The sequence below is a fragment of the Tyto alba genome, unplaced genomic scaffold (assembly GCF_018691265.1).
Source record: "Tyto alba isolate M040663 unplaced genomic scaffold, T.alba_DEE_v4.0 Super-Scaffold_14, whole genome shotgun sequence".
Taxonomy (NCBI): Eukaryota; Metazoa; Chordata; class Aves; order Strigiformes; family Tytonidae; genus Tyto; species Tyto alba.
The window spans coordinates 56369722-56391353 of NW_024881276.1; the positions used below are offsets into that span (position 1 = coordinate 56369722).

The window sequence follows — 21632 nt, forward strand, 5'->3', positions numbered from 1 at the left end:
CAAAGCTAGATAATGCATGAGTTTTTACAGGTCTCTGAGTGACTGCTAGATAATAAGGCATATGTTCCTGCCTAATACTGCATTCTATATGATTCCTTTGACACTGACAATCCTACTACCGTGGATTTCCATTGATAGCTGTCGAATGTAGCTTTGACATGACTTAAACATGGCCAGCTGTGGTACATATAACGAAAGGAGATACTGCAGACCAGTAACAAGGGCAAAAAGACTGGAAGACTTGGGCTCTATTTCTGGTTTGTCTGTTCATTTCTCTCATGAACTTGGGTGACGGATGCTATCTTGGCCAACTTTCCTTTTGCCTCTACCTTAACAATTCTGCTAACAAGCCTTAACCCACTGGGTCCTCACTCTCTACGTGTCTGTCCCACGATCTGGTGGATGCTGCTCTAGTACAGGTAAAGCATCACTCACATCCAGCCAGTGCCGCATCTACCCCATGACTTCCAAGCCTCTCATCCCTCTTAATGGGATATGCAATATCCAGGGCTTCTGCTTTCTTCATAACACCATTGTTTTGCCCTCCCTATCACATCTCCCATCTTATGGTCTTGCAGGAGGCACAATTGTCCAGTATACCTTTGCTGTCCCTCTTTTTCTGGGGAGGTACAGAAGAGAGGACATGGGGGCCTGGAGCAAGGTCAGTGGTGGGGCCAGTACCAGCGCCCTGCCCTGGACAGTTGTCTCAACTCTATGTCCTTCTCTGCTCTCTTCTAATGAAACATCAGGTTCCCATACAGCTGAAATTTCAGACACAAAGTCAAGCACCAAATTACAAACACTTCTGCAGTGGAGAGATTTCTGTTTCCAGAGACCCTTACATAGCCAAACAGGTTCATTTTAAAGGGATTAAAACACCCAGCGCTTAACCATCAAAAATAAACTAAGGTAACAAGTGAACCAGGCTAGAGTACACCACATTACATGTTCTCATCATCTGGGCTCTTATTGTCAGAAAGAGGAAAAATGCTTTCTCTCCGAAGTCCTGTCTGGGCTGTGATGCACATTGCAGTGCACCCAGCAGCTCTCCCCAGCTCTCTGCTGGCGGGGGTCAAATGGGTCCCTCTCCCACCCACCTCAGAAGCTCATGGGGTGCACACAACCTGACATCAGTCCTGTGACTTGCTGGTTTGAAGGCAGCCACGGTGAAAGCGGTAGCCGCTAGAAAGCTGGACTGATAGCACAGCTGTGGGTGCTGCGGGTACTTCCACCACCGCAGCCATGCCAAAGCAGCCCCTGCCTGTGCAGCAATCCCTCTGCAGCGCTGCAGCACAGCACGGAAACGTTTCACTGCCACCAGGCGTGGGGGGGGACCTCTCCTCTTCCCACCCAAATCCTTCCAGCACTACCCACATAGCAGTGGCTGAGGATGAGGAGGGCCTGGATGAACCCCAGTACACCCTCTTCACCCCAGTGGGATCCCTCCATTCACAGTTTGTGTTGTACTCTTATTAAGGCTGTGTGTTTATTTGTTGATTTTTCAAGCTGTGCAGTTTCTCCCTGTCATCTGTGGGGGACCATCTTTCCCTCCTACACCCAAGCTGTGCCGTTCCACTTCTGCTGTAAAAACACCCTCCTTTTTGTCCTCTTCTCCCCTAAACATGGCTTGCTTTCTCCCCCTACAAACACACTTTTCCTCCACAAACCCACCCGGGTTCAGTCAGAGCAGGGCACGGACAAGGGTGCACACTGTGAGTCAGAGTGGAAATGTGAGACCTTGAAACCAAAGCCAGGCAAAGCCCTGAAGCACAGAACACAGAGGCTGGTCCTGTCCTCGCGAGATGTGGTTTGTGTGCAACTCAGCAGCAGAAACACGCTCAGACCGATGCCCTGAAGCCCAGCGTTGGAGGTGTTATGAACCCTGCCACACACGGGAATGGTGAGGTATTTACACGTTTTTCCCCGGGGAAAAATCCTGGTCTACCTGCACTTAACAGCAGTAATCCCACTGATTCCAGCAGGTCTCAGATCCCGTCCTTTCTAGCACCCTAATCTTGGGATCGGTAGACTTTCTGGGCACATGCTACTCACGTCTGTGACGTTCACCACTCCGATCTGTGGTCTGAACAGGTCAATCTTGAAGGTCTTCTCCCAGTAAGTGATCAGCTGCAGGAGCAAGAAACAAAGCTCAGGCAAGGGTGTGTGTTTGCTATACCCGGTTGCACTAATTGGGCCAGCGGGGCCGTGGTCGGGGGAGTGGGCATCAGTGAGTGCATGGGAGAGAAGAGAGGCTGAACACAAGCTTGGGCTGCCACACATGGCAAAGGAAAGTGCTGACTCTGGGGATGTTCCCCAGACACCACCTTCATGGGTGGCAGCCCGAATGAGCAGCCCTCAGGGATCGCCCACAGTCTGGTTTCCTGTCCTTCCCTGTCCCAAATTCCCTGGGGCAATTCCTGCACTTGTGGACACTCCACACGCCACTCCCGCCCCAATCCATGAATTAAATCAAGAAAGGCAAGGAGCCCCTGCCACTCACCAGAGGAAAGTCGTCGGGGTCAATCCAGACAATGCTCAGGTCAGGATTATCAGTGTTGTCCCTGGCAACCTGCTTCAGGATTTCCAGGAACTCAAAACCATCTGAAACGATACATGAACCTCTGCAGCTCTCTCCTGCAAACATGCAGGCACTTTTTGCTTGTGGGGTTTTCAACTTCCCTCACCCTGCTATGCACACATGAGTTGTTTATAGTTCTCATTAAAATGCTGTCTCCCAGATCTTTCTTCTGATAATAAGACTTTTAATTTTGAGCATCCTCCCCGGGTATTGAAATTAGTTACACATGAATTAAATCTCGTAATCTTTCCGTGGAGTGGAACAATGTCACTATTTTCTTGCAGCGAGGGAGGAACTGAGCCCCCGAGAGGCCAAAGCTTTTCAGCATGCCGATGGCGCTGAGCAGCACCAACGCCACGGCTTTCAGGAGCTGATGCCCCTGGGTTTCCTGCGTGCCCATCACACACCCAGCCCTTAGCACTTTCCCAGAGCCACACAGCAAGACAGATGCAGTTAGGGAGCAAATCCTAGCAACTGGGGTGGAAGGGATGACTTCTTTTTCCCAGCTGGCCATCTGTTTACATCCAGAATTTGGATGCCGGCTAGTGCACCCACTAGTGTAAACAGCCAGAAGCATCCCAGCTCCCCATATTGGCAGGCTGGGGCTCCCCATCCTGGCCAGGGCTGGGGGATCCACATTGCAAACAAAGCACATGGAACTACTCTTTCTTGAGTGATGGAGAGTCACACCAGGAGGAAAATGGCCTCCTACCTGGGTCATCTTCTTCAGCAAAGGCCACGATGTGGATTCCCTCCATGTCATCCTCCTGAAAACAAAAAAAAAACTATTACTGACGGTCCAGGGAGGGAGGACACAGTCTGGGAGGTTGCTGGATATGAGGAGTGGTGGGATGCCTTCAAACAAACATGATGATTGCAAAGGGAGGCTTGGCTGGAGCCCCACTGAGACACTAGAAAAGGGAGCCGAGGCGAGGCCAAGTTGTGAAGGTATTAGGCGCTGAAGTGGGTAGTTTGGGTAGAGTTGATGAAGCACTTCAGCTAAAAATGAAGTGGGCACCAAGATGGCAAAGATGAGGGATGGGGCAAAACCTTGCCTGCAGAGAATGTCAAGGACTCTCTAGCATGGGAATATGAGCTCACCCTCCATGCCTGAGGCCACCTACTTTCATAAATTTGCAGCTGCCAGAAATGGTATGCAGGGCAAGAAATATCTGCCACCATGCTCAAGCCATAAACATGCTCCTTCGGGGGCTGGCAATATGAGGGGTGAGGTGGCTCACTTGGTCCCCTTTGGGAGGTGAAGGGTCTCTGCTCTAGGTGAGGGTCTCTGTGAGCAATGAGGGGAATTGAGTGGGAGGCTCATTTCAGGGCTCTAATGAGTGCAGGACAGAAATGACAGCCTGGTGGACTGCTTTTCTCCATAAGGTATGTGAGTAATGGGTAATGATATTGGCAAAGGCCAGTGGATCTGCCAGCCGGTTCATCATCTGCCTGCTATGAATGTCATCTCTGAATTATTCCATGGATCGGCTTCGCCTTCCTCACCCGCTGCTGGTCCTGGTTTCCATTTCAATTGGTTTTAATGCGAGAAAAAATTCCCATCTAAATGCTAATTTCTTTTCCCTGCTGAGCCCAGAGGTGACAAAGCCACCATCAAAAACTGAAAGGAAAAAAAGCCCTGAAAGATTAAGTGGAAAACATTATCTTTAAAAACAATAGTGGAAGCTGGGCCTTTGCTGGCGTCTTCAGGGAATATGTTTTCACTGGGGCATTCTAGGCAGATTTACTTGGGATTCAGACCACTTACAGCTGGCAAAATCTAGACTTGATTTTTCTCCACATTTGCCAGCAGCATTGTGTGACAACAAAATAATATATATATATATGAAATATATAATTTTATATATAGTTATATAATATAGCTCTATTCAGACGCCCAAGGCAGCAAACAAAACTGGAGTAACTCCAGTGAAGGCACTGAGGATGTTCTGAACTTGCAGCAAGATCAGAATCCAGCCCGTTGTCCCCTGTAGGTATGAGTCCCCTGCTCACAGCGGAGACAAGCTCTGTATTCCCAGGCTGCTGCTAAAACGATCAACCCACTGCTGATAATTCACAATTTTCCTGAGGTTATTTTAGAACATGTTCAGTATGAAAGCAAAACCACTGTGTGTGAAATTTGGGTCCCACTGAAGCCCCATGAAAAACTTTGAGGCACTTCAGCAGATCTAGGCAGCTATCTTCTATACAGAATTTGCATTTCAAAACAAAATGAAAAACTGTCATGCCTAAGTGGCTTGTAACTCCCGTTTCAGTTTTATCACCTCTCGCCTTGTTGTATCAAAGACTCCCAAGGTTTTTGGTGCTTGGGAGTCCCGCAGCATTTCATGTTACACAGCCAAGCAAGGAGGCAACTGAACGCGGTTACAAATATGCCAAGCTTTTTGGAGGAATGACTGCATCTTCCTTAGCGACTGTAAAACACCTGTTCAACTTTGGTTTTCAGCACTCAACTGGCACTTGAAGGTCCCTGACTGGCTATTAACATCACACTCATTCAGAGCAAAGGGATAATTTGTTATACATGATTTTTCCTTCATTTTCACCCTTCGCCTCTTCCCCACCCTTGCAGACCAGGAGAGTCCTCTGTGTGTGATTGGTGCCAAACCACTGGTTAGTTCTTCACAATCACTGACTTCCAGCTTGCTCACACCGTGAGAGGTGCAATCAATGCACAATTTCCTCCGTAATCTATATAATTAACTGAACTGCCTTCCCTCACTCACATTTTGAATTGTACAACTGCTCTGGTACAATTTCCATGAGTCATCTGTTCAGTACAATCTCTGTAGCTCGCTCAGCCAGCCAGCTGCTGAAATCACCCCATCACCAGCAGTGATGCCCGTTAGATGAGATGATAGAGCGTCCTTCCCAAGGACATCACAGCCACCCACCTGGCACACTTTGATTAGCTTTCCCTGTTCCCTCTGTGGAGCAAACAGGACCCCTCTCAGCTGTCCACCACTGCTGAGCAAAGCATTTGAGCACACTGTTTGAACTCGGGCACCGGGCACCACAGCCAAGGCTTTCCCTTCTTCCCAGGGGAGGGACGGTGGCTTTGCAAGGAAGGAAAGATAATGTTCTGCCCAGCCAGAGGTTGGAGCTCTTGAGCAGGAGTTTCTTGTTGGAAGCTAGCAGGGGATGCAAGGCTTCTCACCCGCACGTGCTTACCCATGTCTCAAACATGTCCTCTGGGCGCAGCTTCCGCAAGGTGGCCCTGAAAGGAAGACAGGAATTCTCTTTGAGGGTGCATCCAGCACCGTCACACACGACGCTGATGGTGCCGCAGAAAAGGTCACCATGGCACGTTTGGTTGGTGGATTGAGTCATCGCTGCCAGCCACCACGTTTTGAATGCAAGCATGGGGGCACAGTAGGTCAACTTGTGCTTTTATTTCTGTTGATAAAACCCTGCCCTTGCCCTCACTGGAATCACTGCAGCTGCTATGTGCGCTTGGGAAGATGAGACGCCTCTCTGTGATGGGATGTGCTGGTTAGTTAGTCCCACACATGGCAGATTGTTCTCTCTGTGCTGAGAGCACGAAGTGACCCATTCACTTCTGTCTTGCAGTCCCTGGGACATTCCTAATGGGCTTTGTTCCCCTTTTCTCCTAGTTTTATCTAGCATAATTCCACCATAAAAATCCTTCTGAACTCCGCTAAAGCAAAGAAGACAGAATAACCTCTGGGAAGAAAATTTAGATCCTAATAACCACTGTCAAGAAAATGTAAACCACAAGACTGGCCAAATCAAATTTTTTTGAGTAGATCATAAAGGACAAAAAATTTTAATAGAAATATTTTCAGACACATCTGTAGCAGGAAGCCTGTCAGAGAGCCTGGCGGGCTGAGAGGTGACTGAGGTGCTAAAGGGACACCCAAGGAACACAAGGCGACAGCAGACAAGCACAAGCAATGCTTTGCCCCTCTGCTTGCTGTGTCATCATGTGTTCAGGGAGGCTCCCCCGCAAAAGAGGGCTCCCTGGCTGACCAGCCCTGGGAGCTGTTGCAAAGAGAAGTGTCGGTCAATGATGGCCTAGAACAGATTGGTAAAGGGAGTAGCAGCATGTTGCCAGAACCAGGTGGCATCAACGAGATGTGTACCCTGGCTTGCCTCATGACCAGAGCAGTGGAAACAAGGGGCATTTTTCAGAGGTTCCTAAAGGACCTGAGGAGTCATGGATCTGGAAGGGCGACTTCCTTATGGGCACGGTGCTACCAGCAAAAGTAGACTTAACAGACTTCTGAAGGAATATGACATGATAGAACAAGAGATATGTGGCCTTTAAGAGGAAAGTTATGGCCGTGGATCTGCTGGAGTTCCCAGAGAAAGTCAATGAGTGGGAGAAGGTATGCTGGTCAATGTGACAAAGTTGCCTTCAGAGCACCATTGGCCAAGGTCCCTTACTAAAGGCTTTCAGAGAAACTGAGCTGCAGTTAGATCAGAGGAGGGATCCTCTTGTGGATTATTGACACTGGGAGATGAAGGGTGGAGATGAATGGTCAGTTTTCACAACAGAGGAAATTAACCAGTTAAGATTCATAGCATATGCTCTGGCATGATCATATGCATAACATATTCTTACATAATCTGGAAAAGATGGGAAATAGGAATATGGCAGCATTTGCTTATCGTATCCAATTCTTTGACATCCAGCACAGGCCTGACTATGAGGAGATACAGAGAGATCTCCTGAGACTTGAGTGTCTGCATGATAGATAATCATATAGAAAGTAATGCACATGCAGAAAACCATCCCTGATTATACAGGTGCAACAATGGGTTCTAAATTAGTTATAACTAATTATTGCCTTTCAGGAAAGGGGCCCAGGTATCACAAATAGAAAAAGCATCAGCCCCAAAGGCAAAAGGCAAAAAGAAGGTTACAAACAGTAGGGAAACGACTAAGGAGTAAGACACATCATACCATCATGGCAATGGACAACTACACCATGCACCTCCGCAGTGAATGTATGTGTGGTTCTGGTCTTCCCATCACAGAAATTATATGGAACAACTGAAAAAGGGACATGGAAACATGGCAGTGGTGAACAAAGGTATGGAATGACCTGTTTGGTCATTCCAAACAGGAATCTCTATCTTGTAAAAGAGGTGACTGAAAAGAGAATTGGCAGCAGGTCTAAAAAACTGGGAATAGTAAAGAAAAATATAGTGTAACAAGGAATGGCTAGTCATTTTTCCTCTAAAAGAGCTAGTAGGCGCACAGTGAATTTATTCAGTAGCAGGTATAAAGTGAACAAATAGGAATGCTCTTTTGATGCAACGCATAATTCAGCCGCTGAAGTCATTACAATTGGATACTTTCAGCATCAAAATAGAAATGAGGTAAAAAATTACTATATATATTGAAGAAATAGCCAATAAGCATAAGACGAGAGAAATAAATTTTGATCCAGCTAGTCTCCTCATTGCTGATTGTCAGAAACTAGAGATTATGTCAGGTGAATGCATATTATGTACTTATGCTTGTACCTGGCTTTCAAGACACTTTCCTTACCCATTCTATGGGGGCAGCTCTTGGAGAAAGGAAACGTGGTGGGAAGGATTTGATCACACCCATGTGTACTGATTGCTGTGGACTTACTCAAGATTTACTCTGGTTACTTCTCTATGCTGGAAGGAGCAGAGTAAATGGGGGTTAGATGAGTAAGAGGGAGCAGAATTCAGCCCTCATGTTGCTATGCTGAAATTACAGAGAACAGGGGTGGGAGGGGTGTCCAGCCCCAGCATTTTGCATGCAAAACCCAGAGGCCTATTGCTGCTGGCAGAGGAACTACCATGTAAATCGTACTTGTGCAACTGAGAGCAAAATCTGGGCTGAGACCTTGGAGTCATGGTGCTTGGCCACCCTCCCCCAGCTGGACACCCACCTTCTGTGCAACCTCGGACAAGTCACACCACCGTGCTCAGCACTGGTTTCCTGACCTTCTCAGGAGAGGATGAACTTCCCCACCACCACCTGCAGCTGCCCGGGAAGGTCTGCCTACGGGCTCCTCCTGGGCACCAGCTTCAGCTGTCTTGAGGCTGCAGCGAAAGCTCAGCAGACCCCAAATTTCTGTGCAGGGCTGGAGGAAGATGTGGTGAAGCCTGTCTGGGCACAGCAGCAGGGAACTCTTTTTGGAAGGTCTGTTTAAGGTGTGCCAAAGAGCCTGGGTGTTGCTGAGCACCGGGAGCTTTCGCCAGTGATGTGACAGGGGTCCTTCTGAGGGATGGAGGGGTGGCAGTGGGGCTTTGCACCTCAGCAGAGGGATAGCCCATGCCTGCCATCTGGGGTGAGGTGGAAAAGTCTGCTGTGTGAGGTGGAGGTGGTGAATGGTCCTCTATACCTTCCTGCAGAGGAGAAGATCCTGCCGAGTTGTCTACAGGGAACCAGCACTTGGTAACTGCTGAGGTCACTTCATTTTTCGCTACAGACTTGATCATCTCTGTGTCCAACTAATTCCACTTCCAGCCTTTGTCTTTAGGTCCTTTATTGGTGGCAAGACAGGAAGAAGCACTTCTGCTCTGAGAGACTCGGCATTAACTGCTGGGGACACTGACACCTCAGGGTTTTCCCCCTGCCATGTCTGCACCTTGGCAGGTTTGGGATTTCAGGCATCCCATTTCATGAGACTCCTTTCAATTCCCTTCTGAGCCTCGGCACTTGCAAAATATACAGCCCACACCCTTGTTCCTAGCAGGCACCATGTAACCACTTAAAATATGTAAGACCCGGGGGGTTTCCACTGCAATTTTGTGCTGGTAGAGAGCTTGCCTTATTAAGCTAGCATTTAGCTGCCTGTGTTTAACCAGCCTCCTGATGCTGCTCTTGACAGAAAGAACGTGGGAAAAAAAGATGGGAAGAGCTGATGTCAGGAAGTCCAGGAGGTCAACAAAGTGACCTGCGAGTACATGGGAGATAGAGGACCCCTTCATATTTCAGAAAAAGCAGAGATCTGTTTCCAAGTCTGGTGACTCGCAGATTCTGGAGATTATCTCCTGTCTCTAAAATCCTCTGTGTGTGAACACAAACCCCCAGCTCAGCCCGATTTGGGGTCCCCTAACCATATCGACGGCTCTGCTTTTCTTGAACTCTTTTCTGGCCCCTTGACTGTCTGCCAGGAACTGCAGTTGCAGGAGCATCAGATAGCCTGTGTCACTATCCTGTGCTGGTTTTTTAATGGTGTAAAAACACAGCACCTCATAGGTAGTCGTGCCCTTATATTTAAAATGGGGTCAGCTTTTCTAGTCACTTCCAGACTGCTGCTAGCTGAGACCCTGAACAACTGTGCAATAAACCTGATTGCTGCTCTGCACCATTGCCACATGAGACCCAACACAGCCATAACAGCAGTGGCTTCCTCTCAGGGCCTGCGGTCAGCAGGAGCCTCTTAGTCCATCACGGTTTCTTCAAGCTTAGTCTGACCTCAGATCTTGCCTGCAGATGTACCTGGCATCAGGAGAGGAATATAACCCTTAGTGAAGCTGTTTTGGGGAGGGAGGGGAATGGACAGAATTTGGATTTGTCTTGCCAGGCCTTGGAGAAGATCATCTTCTGTACAGACCTAAATTAGAAGCATGGGCAAGTAGGGCAGGGTTTCCTCTCTCCACCGCCTGCAAGCCTCCCTGCTCTTAGAGGGAGGACTAACCAGGGAGGAGGAGGAGGGAAGAAACTGTGTTGTCACAGTCCCATGGTGGTGGGCTCTGATTGCAGCACAGACCCTTGTAGCTCTGGGAGTAGGAAAAGATCACAGCCACAATCTCAAACCTGGGCCAGCAAATCGCCAAAAGGTGGTCGTCATCCTAATTTTTTCTGAGAGGGATGCCCTAGAGGGGTGAGCCTGAGATGACAGACACCTTTAACTGCTTCCCATGGCCAGGAGTGTCCTGTACACTACATACCTTCTGTGCTCCTTCACAAATTCAACCAGCTCCTCTTCTGTGTAAGGTTTATCAGGGATGTGGACAGGCTCATCCATAAATGGTTCATAGAAATCCACCTCATTCATCTTCAGACCTAGCTTCTTGGCAACCTGTTGCAGTGCAGATGGTCAGAAGTGAGTGAACCTGACACAATTAAACACTGGCTTTAAAAGACATAGGAGAAACTTGGGGGAAAAAGCGGCTATTTTGTTATCGCATCCCTGATTGCAGGATCGCTATCCTTCTTTTTCTACCTTTAACGCACCATATTACTGAGTAAGCCACTGCTCCCCAATCAGGCTTAACTAAAACAAGCCATCTGACACCAGCAACTATCCGTTGCAAATATAATATGAAATAATTTTCTGCCTTATATAAGAATAAAAATTTTCAAAGGCATCTAGGTGCGGAAATAAAATAATACTGGGGACAATTCAATTACTGCTTTGACTGTCCAAGCTCTGATTTTAATTCTGCGGTGAGCCAAATGAAATACCCTGGACCCAGCAGTATTGATTCCAGCTGATGTTTAAAAAGCATCTTTTGCTTTGAAATAAACGGAACCCAAACTCAGGCTTCTCTTTAATCTTCCAGTGAAAATGGTGCAGAATCCTTTGGTACAAAAGCTCGTATCCGCATCACCTGTAGATTCCTCCCGGTGAAGCGTTCGGAGGGAGAGATCCCACAAAGGGGGCTGGGGGGGGTCCCCCAGCTACGCACCCCTCCACGGACACCCCCCGGGTGGGAGCAAGAGCCAGTGCAGGGAGTGACTGCAGCGGAAAACATCTACACAATGAACTCTTTGCCTATGTAGTGTCTCTCCCAGTAGCAGAGCTGAGGTCAAGGTGCTTGCTCTCTCTCAGAGCATGCACTCTTAGGGGTGGCCAACAAAATATGAACGGATCTTTCCTTGGTTAAAAAACCACTGATGCTCTCTACACTACTGGTCTCAAGCACTGGGACAGAGCAAAGCCAGTGTCAAGGCCCCACAAATGTAATGGGGCTGGTTTCCAAACCCAGATCAGGACCTGCCTCCACGCTGCAGAAAGGGCCTTTGATCTTGTGACAGGGCCAAATCCAAATGCGGACACCAATACCACAAATTACAGTAACACTGGAAACGAGAACCTGGAGCCAGATGTTAAGTCTAGGAATATCCTGAGCTGCTGGAAAACAGGTGGTGGAGTTTGTGAGCTTCCACGGAGGTCTGTGGATGCTTACCCCTTTGTCAAAGGTGGCAAAGAACTTGATGTATGGCTGGAAGTGTTCAGCGGCTTCTTCAAATGCCTTGTAATCTGGAAGGAGAAAAGGGGAATGAAGAAGGGATTTCACAGATGGCTGGCCACACTCTGATCAGCACAGAAGGCACCAGGAAGAACAAATATAAATTATTGCAAAATATATCAGATGATGGCACTATGCTTCTTCCACCCTTCCAGGATTTACAAACAAGGACTATTCCATGTGAAGTGAACAGGACAAATGTTGCGCAGCCCCACAGTGCTCAGGAAAACTACAGATCCCAGCATGTCATGCTTAACTGAGGCTGAAATCAGCAGCCCTGTGAAGCAGGTCCAGGGGTTAAAACTCCAGCCTGTTGATAGGGGTGTTTGCAGCTGCCCTCTTGCACAAGCAGTGGTCCAGCCTGGGAAATGCATGGAGTTGTTCCAGCATTGATCGCTGCCATTCCCTAAACAGTCACCAAGCATGATTAGGCATCCCCCCTCCTGCTGCAGGAGGAGGGGGCAGGAATGAGGTATGTTTTTACTGTTACTGGTATCAGATCCTCAGCTGGGGTCAGGAAGGATGCTCTCAGCCTGGTGAGAGCGCTTTACAACAGGTATTTCCCACCTTTCTTCAAAATACTTATTACTGAACAGTGTTTGGGGCACAGCCCTGCCTGAGCTGCCCTGCAGCTCATTTTGAGCAGGTGAGAAAGCTGAAGGGAGAGAGGTGGATGGGCTGTTGCAGTGCAGCAGACCTGGTGATACATTGCGCGTTCAGGTAAGTATACCTGTTTTTTTGCTAAAGGCAAGCCCTGCAAGTGCAGGGTGCAGACTGCCAACACCTCCCAGAGAGCAGGGCGAGTGCTCAGGGTTGGCGGGGGAGACTGCCTGGGGCTTGCCAGGGAGAGTCTCAGGCGAGGGTTTCTCAAGACTTGCGAAAGCTGATGGTTTTGCTTGGAGTGGTCCCTGAGTTGCACATCCCTCAGGGAATGGGACCGGCTTCTTCTCAGTCTTGGGGTTCAGCAAGGAGAAACAGGTCAGTGCGTCTGCCCGGCTGCCCTAAGGTGTCCTGCTCACTGCTGTAGGTTTGCCAAGTTAGCATTTAATGCGTGTCCCTCTCTTTCCCTTTGCCTCCCTCCCTCTTTCTTTGACCTTTTGGGCTCGCTGCTCATAAGCAGGGGAGCTTTGCTCCTTTTAGGTGCTCACCCAGTGTAACAGTAACCTCAGCTGATTTTGGATAAGGTAGACGTACTTTACTTCATGAGCCCCTGGATTATCACCCCTTTCTCTTGCCAGCAGACACCTTGCAGAAGGGTCTCTGCTGTTGGTGTAGGAATGGGCTCACACATAGCAACAGCAGAAACTTGTCTGCAACCCCACTTCATCCTCCAGCAACATTTGCACTGTCACAGCTTGCCATATACCCCTAAACACCTTTAATGTTCATGCAGAAGAAACAGTGCCTGACCCCCGAAGCCCCCAGCCAGGCTTCAAGCCCCATGAAGAACATATTCATCTTACGTTCCGAGTCTTCTCCTTTGAAGTAGCCGATGAGTTTGATTTCCTCGTCGATTTGGTCAAAGGCCTGAAGCTCCAGCTTGTTGTTTATGATCTCGACAGGGTCTTCTAGCAGCTGCCATGACAAATGCATTCAATAACACAATGATTTTCAGCATCAACCTATGCCTGGCAGAGTGTGTCACTAGCAGCCTAAGTGGGGAGAAAGAGGTCACCTAATTTCCCTGTTGCTGGAATCCCTACTTAGTGCTCTCTGCCTTCACTGAGAGATGCAGGTCACCTTCAGATGGAGCTGTTAGTAGGTTCACTGCATAGGTTGAAGCATTAAGAGGGAAGCTGAGAGAGGTCTAGGTAACCCAAATAGATGCTGAGGGACCTGCTGTGATGAGAGATAAGGGGTAGCAATTGCAGCTGGCTTTAGCGAGGCTGAGAAGAAAGAGCAGTTAAATAGAGGTGATGTGAGGACTGTGAGCTGTGAATGATGGATATCTGTTTTCAAGTGCTATTTGCTGGAAGAGGTCATTGTAAAGAACTTCCTTTTGGAAAACATTAAAACCAGCACGTTAGAGCAAGGCAAAGCAGTGTTTCGGAGCAGCGGAAAGTGTGGATGTGAATTTTCCTGGCTGATCCTCCTACACAGAATGGGTTAAACCCATGCTTTGGCCCCAGACACCCCACAGTATTGATGAGAAAGTTGGAAGACCTATCTGCTGCTTCAGCCTGTCGTTGATCCAAACTTTTTTTATGTTTTCTTGAGTAGCCACTGCTGGTGGAAAGATTCAGTCTGATTGTTGTACCCAGTAGTACTGGTGTAAATCGGGTGTGGTTTCACTAGGGAAAAAAAATGCAGGCAGAGCACTGTACGGACTACAGAGGAGTAGAGAACCTCTGGGTTTGTTTTCCTCTGAGATCAGGCTGCTGCGGCACCGCAGATGTGTTTGGTTTTATTTCCTTGCTTTGCTGAGTATTCTCCCTCTTGCGTGTCAAACACACAAACAGAAATCCTTGCTCTCTTCCTCGGCTCTCAGAACACATTTTTTCAGTGGCACACCACAAAGCACAGCCAGCAAAACCTCCCAATGCCCCTTACGCCGCACCCTTCGCGAGTGACGCTCCAGCATAAGGCTGCGCCCCTGCTGTGTCCACCGCGGCGTGTGCAGCTCCCCGCTGCCACAGCGGCCTGAGCCACGGGCATCAGGGATCCCCCTCTTGCTCTCCTGGGTGGGGCTGATGCCCATTTCTTCCCCTGAAGCCACTTGCACGTGTTTTGGCCACGATACCTGCTGCATGCAGCCACAGACATCGCCGTAGGAGAGAGAAGGTCCTAGGGAGCTGTTTCTTTTCCCTGGCCATGCCTCTCCCCACCAGCACTCCTGCGCTGCAGGTGACCTTTTAGGCAATCTGTCACAGTGGGAAACAGACCCTGCCAGCTCCAGTGCTCACCTTACCTCCCTTGTCTTCATTATTTCACGGCTGCCCATAAAGGGAGCCTCAGTTCAAAGGAAAGCCAAGCTGCTGCAAAATGTTTTCACTACAAAGCAAAGACCATGTTTGTGAGCTGTTGCCTCTCCTAGGAATAAAATGTAAAGAAAGAGAAGTGCAACACGCTGATGAGGGAGTCAGCATCTCTTTTGTAGTTGGGCACAAAGGTGAGCACACAGTTGAGCCCCTGCACAACATGACCTGAGAGCACTAAGTCCTAGGGCCTTAATCATGGCAGTGCAATTCAGTAAGTTCACTGAAGAGGCAGTAGTGCACTACACTGTTTGTGAGGTAGTGTCTAGAAATGGGCAAATAGTCTGCAGCATATACCTTTTTCAATGAGTTGAGCTCTTTTTAGTTGCTCTATGAGAATGTTACTTCTTGGATTTATTTGGTTTTTGTTTGTTTGTTTGTTTTTTTTTTTTAAATAACTTGTATTTTTTTAAAAGAAAAAAAGAGCAAAAGATTTTGCAAATGGCAAAGTGCTTGCACACCAGCTTGCTAATTGAGATGGATGACTAGCAGTTAGTTATGTGGGATTGTTGCTTGCTTCCAAGCAAATACTCCGTAAACAGGAAAGAGAGCAGAACATCTTTAAGCTATAAGTGGTTGGTGGCATATAAAGGTACCAGCTTTCCTGGGAACTCATGGTCAGAGAAGTATTTGGGAAGCTGGCAGATGTCGTCTCTACCAGTGCACAGCAAACAGGGATGAAATTTCAGATAAAGATAAACCTATGGTTTTTAGCAAAGTGAGTATTTGCAAGGTCTTTTCAGAGAGGCTTTATCTAGCTCCAAGATTATCTGTGCTTACATCCAAGAGGAATTCCACCAAGACATCCGTGGCCAGTTCCCCATCAAATTCAATCAATCGCTCCTCTTTAAAGACATAGAGGCTTCCCTCTTCAACCAAGCCTGAAAGAAGGAGACAGGAAGCATAATGTGGTCAACACACCACTAAAAGTGTTTTTACTACAGAGTATCTTGCTTGTTACTCTAGCAGTGCCTCTTGGGAAAATGCAATTGCCACTTCTCTGTGTTGGTGCAGTTAGGAACAACCTGAGAAATCTCATGACTGATGTTTCATGGCACGAGGGACAGACGCCAGCCAGAACTTGTGCTAGCTTCTTCCCAAATGCTGAACTTTTCGTTCAGGTCACAGTTTGGCCACAGATGGAAAAATTCTGTACCAGGAACTTGATTTAGCTTGGCTATCTATCTTGCAGTAAATAATAATGGGCTCTAACTGACATCCCAAATTTTAACAACCTGCCGCTCAATGAAAAATGGATTTTGATGCAGGTTGTGCTCTGTGCCTGGAGAAGGCCGAACTATGTGACCATAAACAGTGACCTGAAAGCCAAAGTGAGCTGCAGCCTCTCTGAGGCTTAGCTAGCCTTGGCAAAAGGGTTAGAAACCTATAGTAGAGATGCCATCGATGGCAGACTGGCAGATTTGAATGGTATATCACTGGACTGAGGACTGGGTGCCACAACATCTCGGTAGAGGCTCCAAAATCAGCAGTACTGAGCTCCTGCAGTGCACGATGGCAGGGTACCACAGGCCAAGGTGGTTGGTATTTTGTTCCTTCTGGGAGAGGCAGAAGCTCTCAGCTTTAGGTTAGCTTCCACCAGCACACACATCTTCTAATTTAGGAAATAAAATTACAGTCCAGCATATAGTCCGGTATGCTTAAACAGTCTCTGACCTTAAGCTTAGTGGTATATTTTTATGGTGTTGTATTTATGAGCCATATTGCTTTGTGGGCTAAAATATGAAGGGATCGCCAGCCCCTTGGAAGGCAGCAGTTTCCAGTGGTGAATGCTTTCACCTTTACAGCAGGTTTCCTCTTCTGCTCTGGGGACCAGTCAGAAGGGTTGGCACCTGGCTGCCAAACTGCCAAACCACTGCAAGGCTGTGTGGCTTTCCCATTAGTGGCCGGGGGTCACCCTGCCATTGAGCAGGTGACATCTGGGGGCCTGTGTGATTTCCCTGTAGGTTTTGGTTCTGCACTGCCGTGTCAGGCCTGTCTCTGTGTAGGAAGAGCGTGGACTTACTCCATGGCACCTAGTTGGAGTTTCTGCTCATCGAGCTCTGAGCTTCCCCACTGTCATCACTATGGAATGTACTGGCTTTCTTTTTCACTCGGTTTGGTTTTGTTTTGGCACTCTCAGCCTTGAAGCTTTTTGCTGGAAGGGTCTCGACTCATCCCTCTCATCCTCACTGCCCTCCACACCCCCCCAGCCCAACTTGATCCTGCCCCTGTTGGGGTGGGCAGGTGGTCAGTGCGCAACTGCCACCATCACCCTCCCCATCCTGATGTCAAGGATTTGGCTGTCCTCTGTGGTAATGGCTGTTGGGCATCACTCCCTCCAAGCTATTCCAGAGACATCGGACATGGGACTCACCTAGCTTTTTGGCAAGCTTGGCATCCTTCTTGGAGTCCACCATCCCGAAGCCGATGCTCCTGGGCTCCAGGACCTGAGCCGCCAGCTGTGGGAGAAACCAGATAGACTAATGTTAGCAACATTAACGCCACAGGGTAGCTAAAGGGCATCCTGCCCTGCTAGCATGGCGCGACAGACGCAAGTGACCCACATTCTGCTTTCGGACAGCACCAACGGGCGGGAGGCATCACATGCTGCCTCCCTGCTGAGATAACGCTGCCTGGAGGTCACAAGGGTTGGGTTTCTTCCCACTGTGTCGCAGCACCAAGTTTGCTGGCGATACCACGTGCCGTTAACTGCCGTTTGACACTCAGGCATCAGGACAGGGCTCCCAACCAAACCGGGGACACCAAAGCAGTGAACATGGCTGGGAGAAAAACTTATGCCACTGACACAAAGCAAAAGCTGTCTCCCTTTTTCTGCCTCGGTCGCCTCCTGCGGGGGTGCATGACATGTGGGCACCATGGACATTTTAACTTTGGAAGTGCTTGGTACCAGGCACCGGTGGCTGCAATTGGAGAGGATGCAGGGCATTGCAGCATCACATTTCCTTCACACATGTGATGGGGTTGCCAAAGCAGGCTCCCGGCAAAGTAAAGCAGACGGACTCTTGGCTTTGTGGAAGCGGTCCCTCCTCCTATAAAATGCTTTAAAGTCATGTCACCTGTCCAGGCTTCAGTCTACCCCCAGTTCCTGGTCCCTTCTTTTTCTTAATGAAAGGAGTCTAATCCCAGCCATGCTCACATTTGCCTCCTCGCAGCTTTGCAAAACCACTGCCCCCTGTTCCCACCATTTTTGACGAAGGGGCCTCTTGAAGATATCAAGTTCCTGCCTGTTTTGTGAAAATAGATATGTGATGAAAGGAGAGACGTTCTGCAAGTGCCCCATGGTGGGAGCAGCCTCGCGTGAGCCCCTGTGAATTCCAGATGGGCTCCACAGAGGTGCAGTGACCCTGGGAAATAAACTCCCTTACTCCCCAGATGACTGAGCCCCACCACAAGCATGTCAGAGACCCTACAAGGTGGTAATGATGCTTTGAGACCACCAAGAAGCTGTAAGAGCCCTTTCCTCCCTCTCCCTCCCTGCTCCATGCATGCCTCTGATGCTGATGGTCTTCTTGCTGTCCCCCCATCCCAACCCTGCCAGATGGTGGGGGGACGATGGGGACAAAGGGTGGGGGGGCCTCTGGGACAGGAATGACCCTATTAGGGCACAGCTGCCTGCACTTGGCAGTGGGAGGCTGGAGGGGGACAGAAGAAAAGCCATGGCCGGAGAGATGGCAGGCTGATTTATGAGGAACACCCTCCCCCAGGACCCATTTTGGCACCCTCCCCCAGCCTCAAAGCCAGTTTGAATGTCACCCAGCGGCCCTGCCCCCACGGCTGCACGGCCCCTTGGCTCCCCCATTATAAATAGCCTCCGCCTGCGCCCAGCCACTGCGAGAGCCGGCAGTGATTAAAGGCATCAGGGAGCAAAAGCAGTGGGGCAGCCCCCTCGCCTGTGCACTGGGACATTATGGGGCCAGCCAGCTCCCCATGCTGGCTGCATACAGCCTTTCCCCAAAATCCTGGGGGAGGACAGCAGGCACCCTGGCGATCGGGGCTCAGGGACCTTGATTGGGCAAAGGGGAGTGATGGAGAACATGTTTGCCTTCTCCCTTCCACCAAATACATGTCATGAAGCCCTCCAGAAGGACATCTTTTCCAGCAACCACCACAGCATCACTGCAACCTTGATCCCCCTGCAGCTACCTGGCCTGTCATCTTTAGGGGGAAATGCCACCATGTGAGGCAAAAGGGGTGCCCGTGTCCTGTGGGAAACAAGTGGTTTCACTGCTCTTTCCTTGCTCTCTGCCAGTACTTTGAAATAAAGGTGGAGCTGCACGTTCAGGGCTTGTGCTTACAATGGATGCTGCCCGATTAGGGGAGAGCACTGGGCCGTGTTTGCACACCCACTGATAAGGCATTTGAGCACTGGTCTGACTCGTCTGGCACCCCATCTCCTGGACCAGGCCATGGCCACCCATGTTAGAGCACCTGAGAGCAGCTGGTAGCCAATAATGCAGGGAGATGTGGACAACTCTTGTGAGCTCCCTAAGCATCTGCAAGCAGGCAGTGGGGAGAGAAGCTGTTTTCTGTTCCTCATCATGGGGATCTGCCTTTACTGGACAAAGGGACGGAGCCTGTAGAGAAGCTGTTTTCTGTTCCTCATCATGGGGATCTGCCTTTACTGGACAAAAGGACGGAGCCTGTAGGCTCATCAGTTTTTGGGGACATTGTCAGCATGTCCCTGCCTGTTGCCAGTTGTGTAGACCAGCAATAGGCTCCTCAGAGTCAATGCTTGAGGCTCTGGCATGACCAGAGGTAAAACGCAGAAAGCCCAAGGGAAGACAACTGTTCAGTCATGCCCAGTCCATACTTGACCTAGCTACTTACTTACAGCCACGTTAGCCATGTGCCAGACAAAGTCAAGGCAGTTTAAGCCCAATAATTCTTGACTCCTGCCCACAGGAGATTGCTAGCGTTTCTTGGAGGTCTTTGGAGGAGCTCAGGAATGTGCAGAAAAGCCGCAACACCTGCTACAGACACGTGGTTGGGCATGAGCAGGGATGTTTGCAAGAGAGGAGGCATCGATCAGGTGTAAGGTATGTCGGCATGCAGCGTAGCAAGGTAGCTCTTCAGAGGGGTGTGGGTGCGGCTGTGTAGCTATGAGCACGGGGGCTTGCTGGGAAAGAGCAAATGCGTCAAGAAAATGTGGCTGATGGGAGTCTCCTTGTGTGAGACTGTGGGAGTGTGCACTTCATTAGGGCTCGAGAGGCAAAAAAGATCACCGTAGCACTGCAGGTGTGCCTGCTGGTGTGGCAGGGCTTGTGTGACTGTGTCTAGCAAGACTGTCTCTAGGAGGTGTATGTACCATGGGTACCATAGGTACCTCGGAGATGTTCCTCTGAAAGAGCCCGTCCCAAGACAAGCTGTCCAACAGCGTGTGTATGTAGGAGAAGGCGTGCGTGCAGCGTGGGTGTGCACCCGCGAGGACGGAGCTGGGAGCTGAGCGGGCAGCCTGCCTCCTTTGCTGGGACTTCCATGCTAGTGAGAGAATGAGGAGAGGGGTACAGCCTGTGCCCATCTGCAGAGCACTGGGTGCTTGCACCAGGGAAATCTTTATGCCACATGACACTCTCGGGAGCTCTTTCCACCGTGGCAGCATCTGGATGCAGGAGACCTTTGCAGGGCGTCAGTACCCGTGGTGGTTTTTTCAGGGGGTTCGGGTGGTAGACATTGTTCCTGCCCTTGCTTTCTCTGCTTTTCCCTGCTTTTCTCTGCAGCAGGTGATGAGTGCTTGGGTGAGGATGTATTCCCACACTTACATTTGAACCCCAGAAGGCAGAAAAATATAATAGAGTATGCCAGAGGAACAGCAGCTTGGCTAGTTGCCCCCTGCTCATTACAGTATCAAGCATTTATATATCCCCTTACAGTATCTTCTGATTCCATAATGCTAGTGGGATTTGAATGCAGATAATGTTTCTAATCTTGACAATCCTCTTGGCTCAGGACCTTGGGACAGAGGCAGCTGTAATGTAAGAACACAACCGCTCCTCCTCCCCCTCCTCCTCCTCCCTTTAAAATCATATTACTTGAAGTCTCGGCCATCCAGAGCCCTTGCCTTTGTGTCAGCCTCTATAGAAAGTTATTTAGCTTCAACAGCTGCATGGAGAGATGAAGGGGAGAAACTGCTCTAGAAGAACTGGACCTAACTGGTCACGGAGTCCCTGAGGTATAGCAGGAGCTTTGGGCAGGCAGAGCTGGCTGAGAGCATGAGCAAAGATCCCAGGAGCTTGTAAGCTCATATCCCGCGTGCATTTTGCAGCCTTCCTCTCCCGTGCATGAAGCCTTTGTAATGCACACTTTCTAGCCACAGGCTCACAAGCTGTGTCCTGTGCAGCCTTGGGAAAAGGAGCTGTGAGTTTGGGAGCACTCCTCCTTTCTCCCACTCCCCTCAGATAATAGCCATACTTGAATTTGGGTAAGTGTGAGGAAGTACACGGCCCTCTGGGATGTGTGAGAGGTGCCTGCTCAAAGTGAAGCTTGAGTACCACCAAGTAAACAAGCACCACCTCATCTTGGATGGTGTCAATCTGAATAATGGGGATGGAAAGAGCTCCCTGCCAGACCTTCTCAGCTTCACGCCAACTATACCGATAGGAACCTAGGTGCGATGCTGGGAAGCTTTTGGGAAATATATGAAGTCCCACCGGGTCATCCTGAAATCCTAGGTTATAGAGCAGCAGAAGTGTCACTGGCTACCTGATCACTCTCCTATTCCAGCTGCAGACAGCACCGATTGTGCCAAACCTTGCATTTGGTGTCAGTTTTGCTGCTAAATGCCAGACAAAATCCAAAAGAGAGGATTACAAATGGGGGCAGAAGGGGTGCGT

At 49.4% G+C, this 21632-nt stretch overlaps 1 protein-coding gene across 1 annotated transcript in view; it reads right to left on the bottom strand.

Annotated features, from left to right (window-relative positions):
- CASQ2 (calsequestrin 2) overlaps nt 1–21632 on the bottom strand; it is a 35750-nt gene that overhangs the window by 4170 nt on the left and 9948 nt on the right. The window contains exons 2-10 of the mRNA XM_033005184.2: nt 17156–17240; nt 15562–15662; nt 13270–13381; nt 11744–11817; nt 10502–10632; nt 5771–5816; nt 3291–3345; nt 2501–2601; nt 2053–2127 (exon numbers count right to left, since the gene is read on the bottom strand). Coding sequence (XP_032861075.2) covers nt 2053–2127; nt 2501–2601; nt 3291–3345; nt 5771–5816; nt 10502–10632; nt 11744–11817; nt 13270–13381; nt 15562–15662; nt 17156–17240 — 780 coding nt within the window. The remainder of the gene's footprint in view (nt 1–2052; nt 2128–2500; nt 2602–3290; nt 3346–5770; nt 5817–10501; nt 10633–11743; nt 11818–13269; nt 13382–15561; nt 15663–17155; nt 17241–21632) is intronic.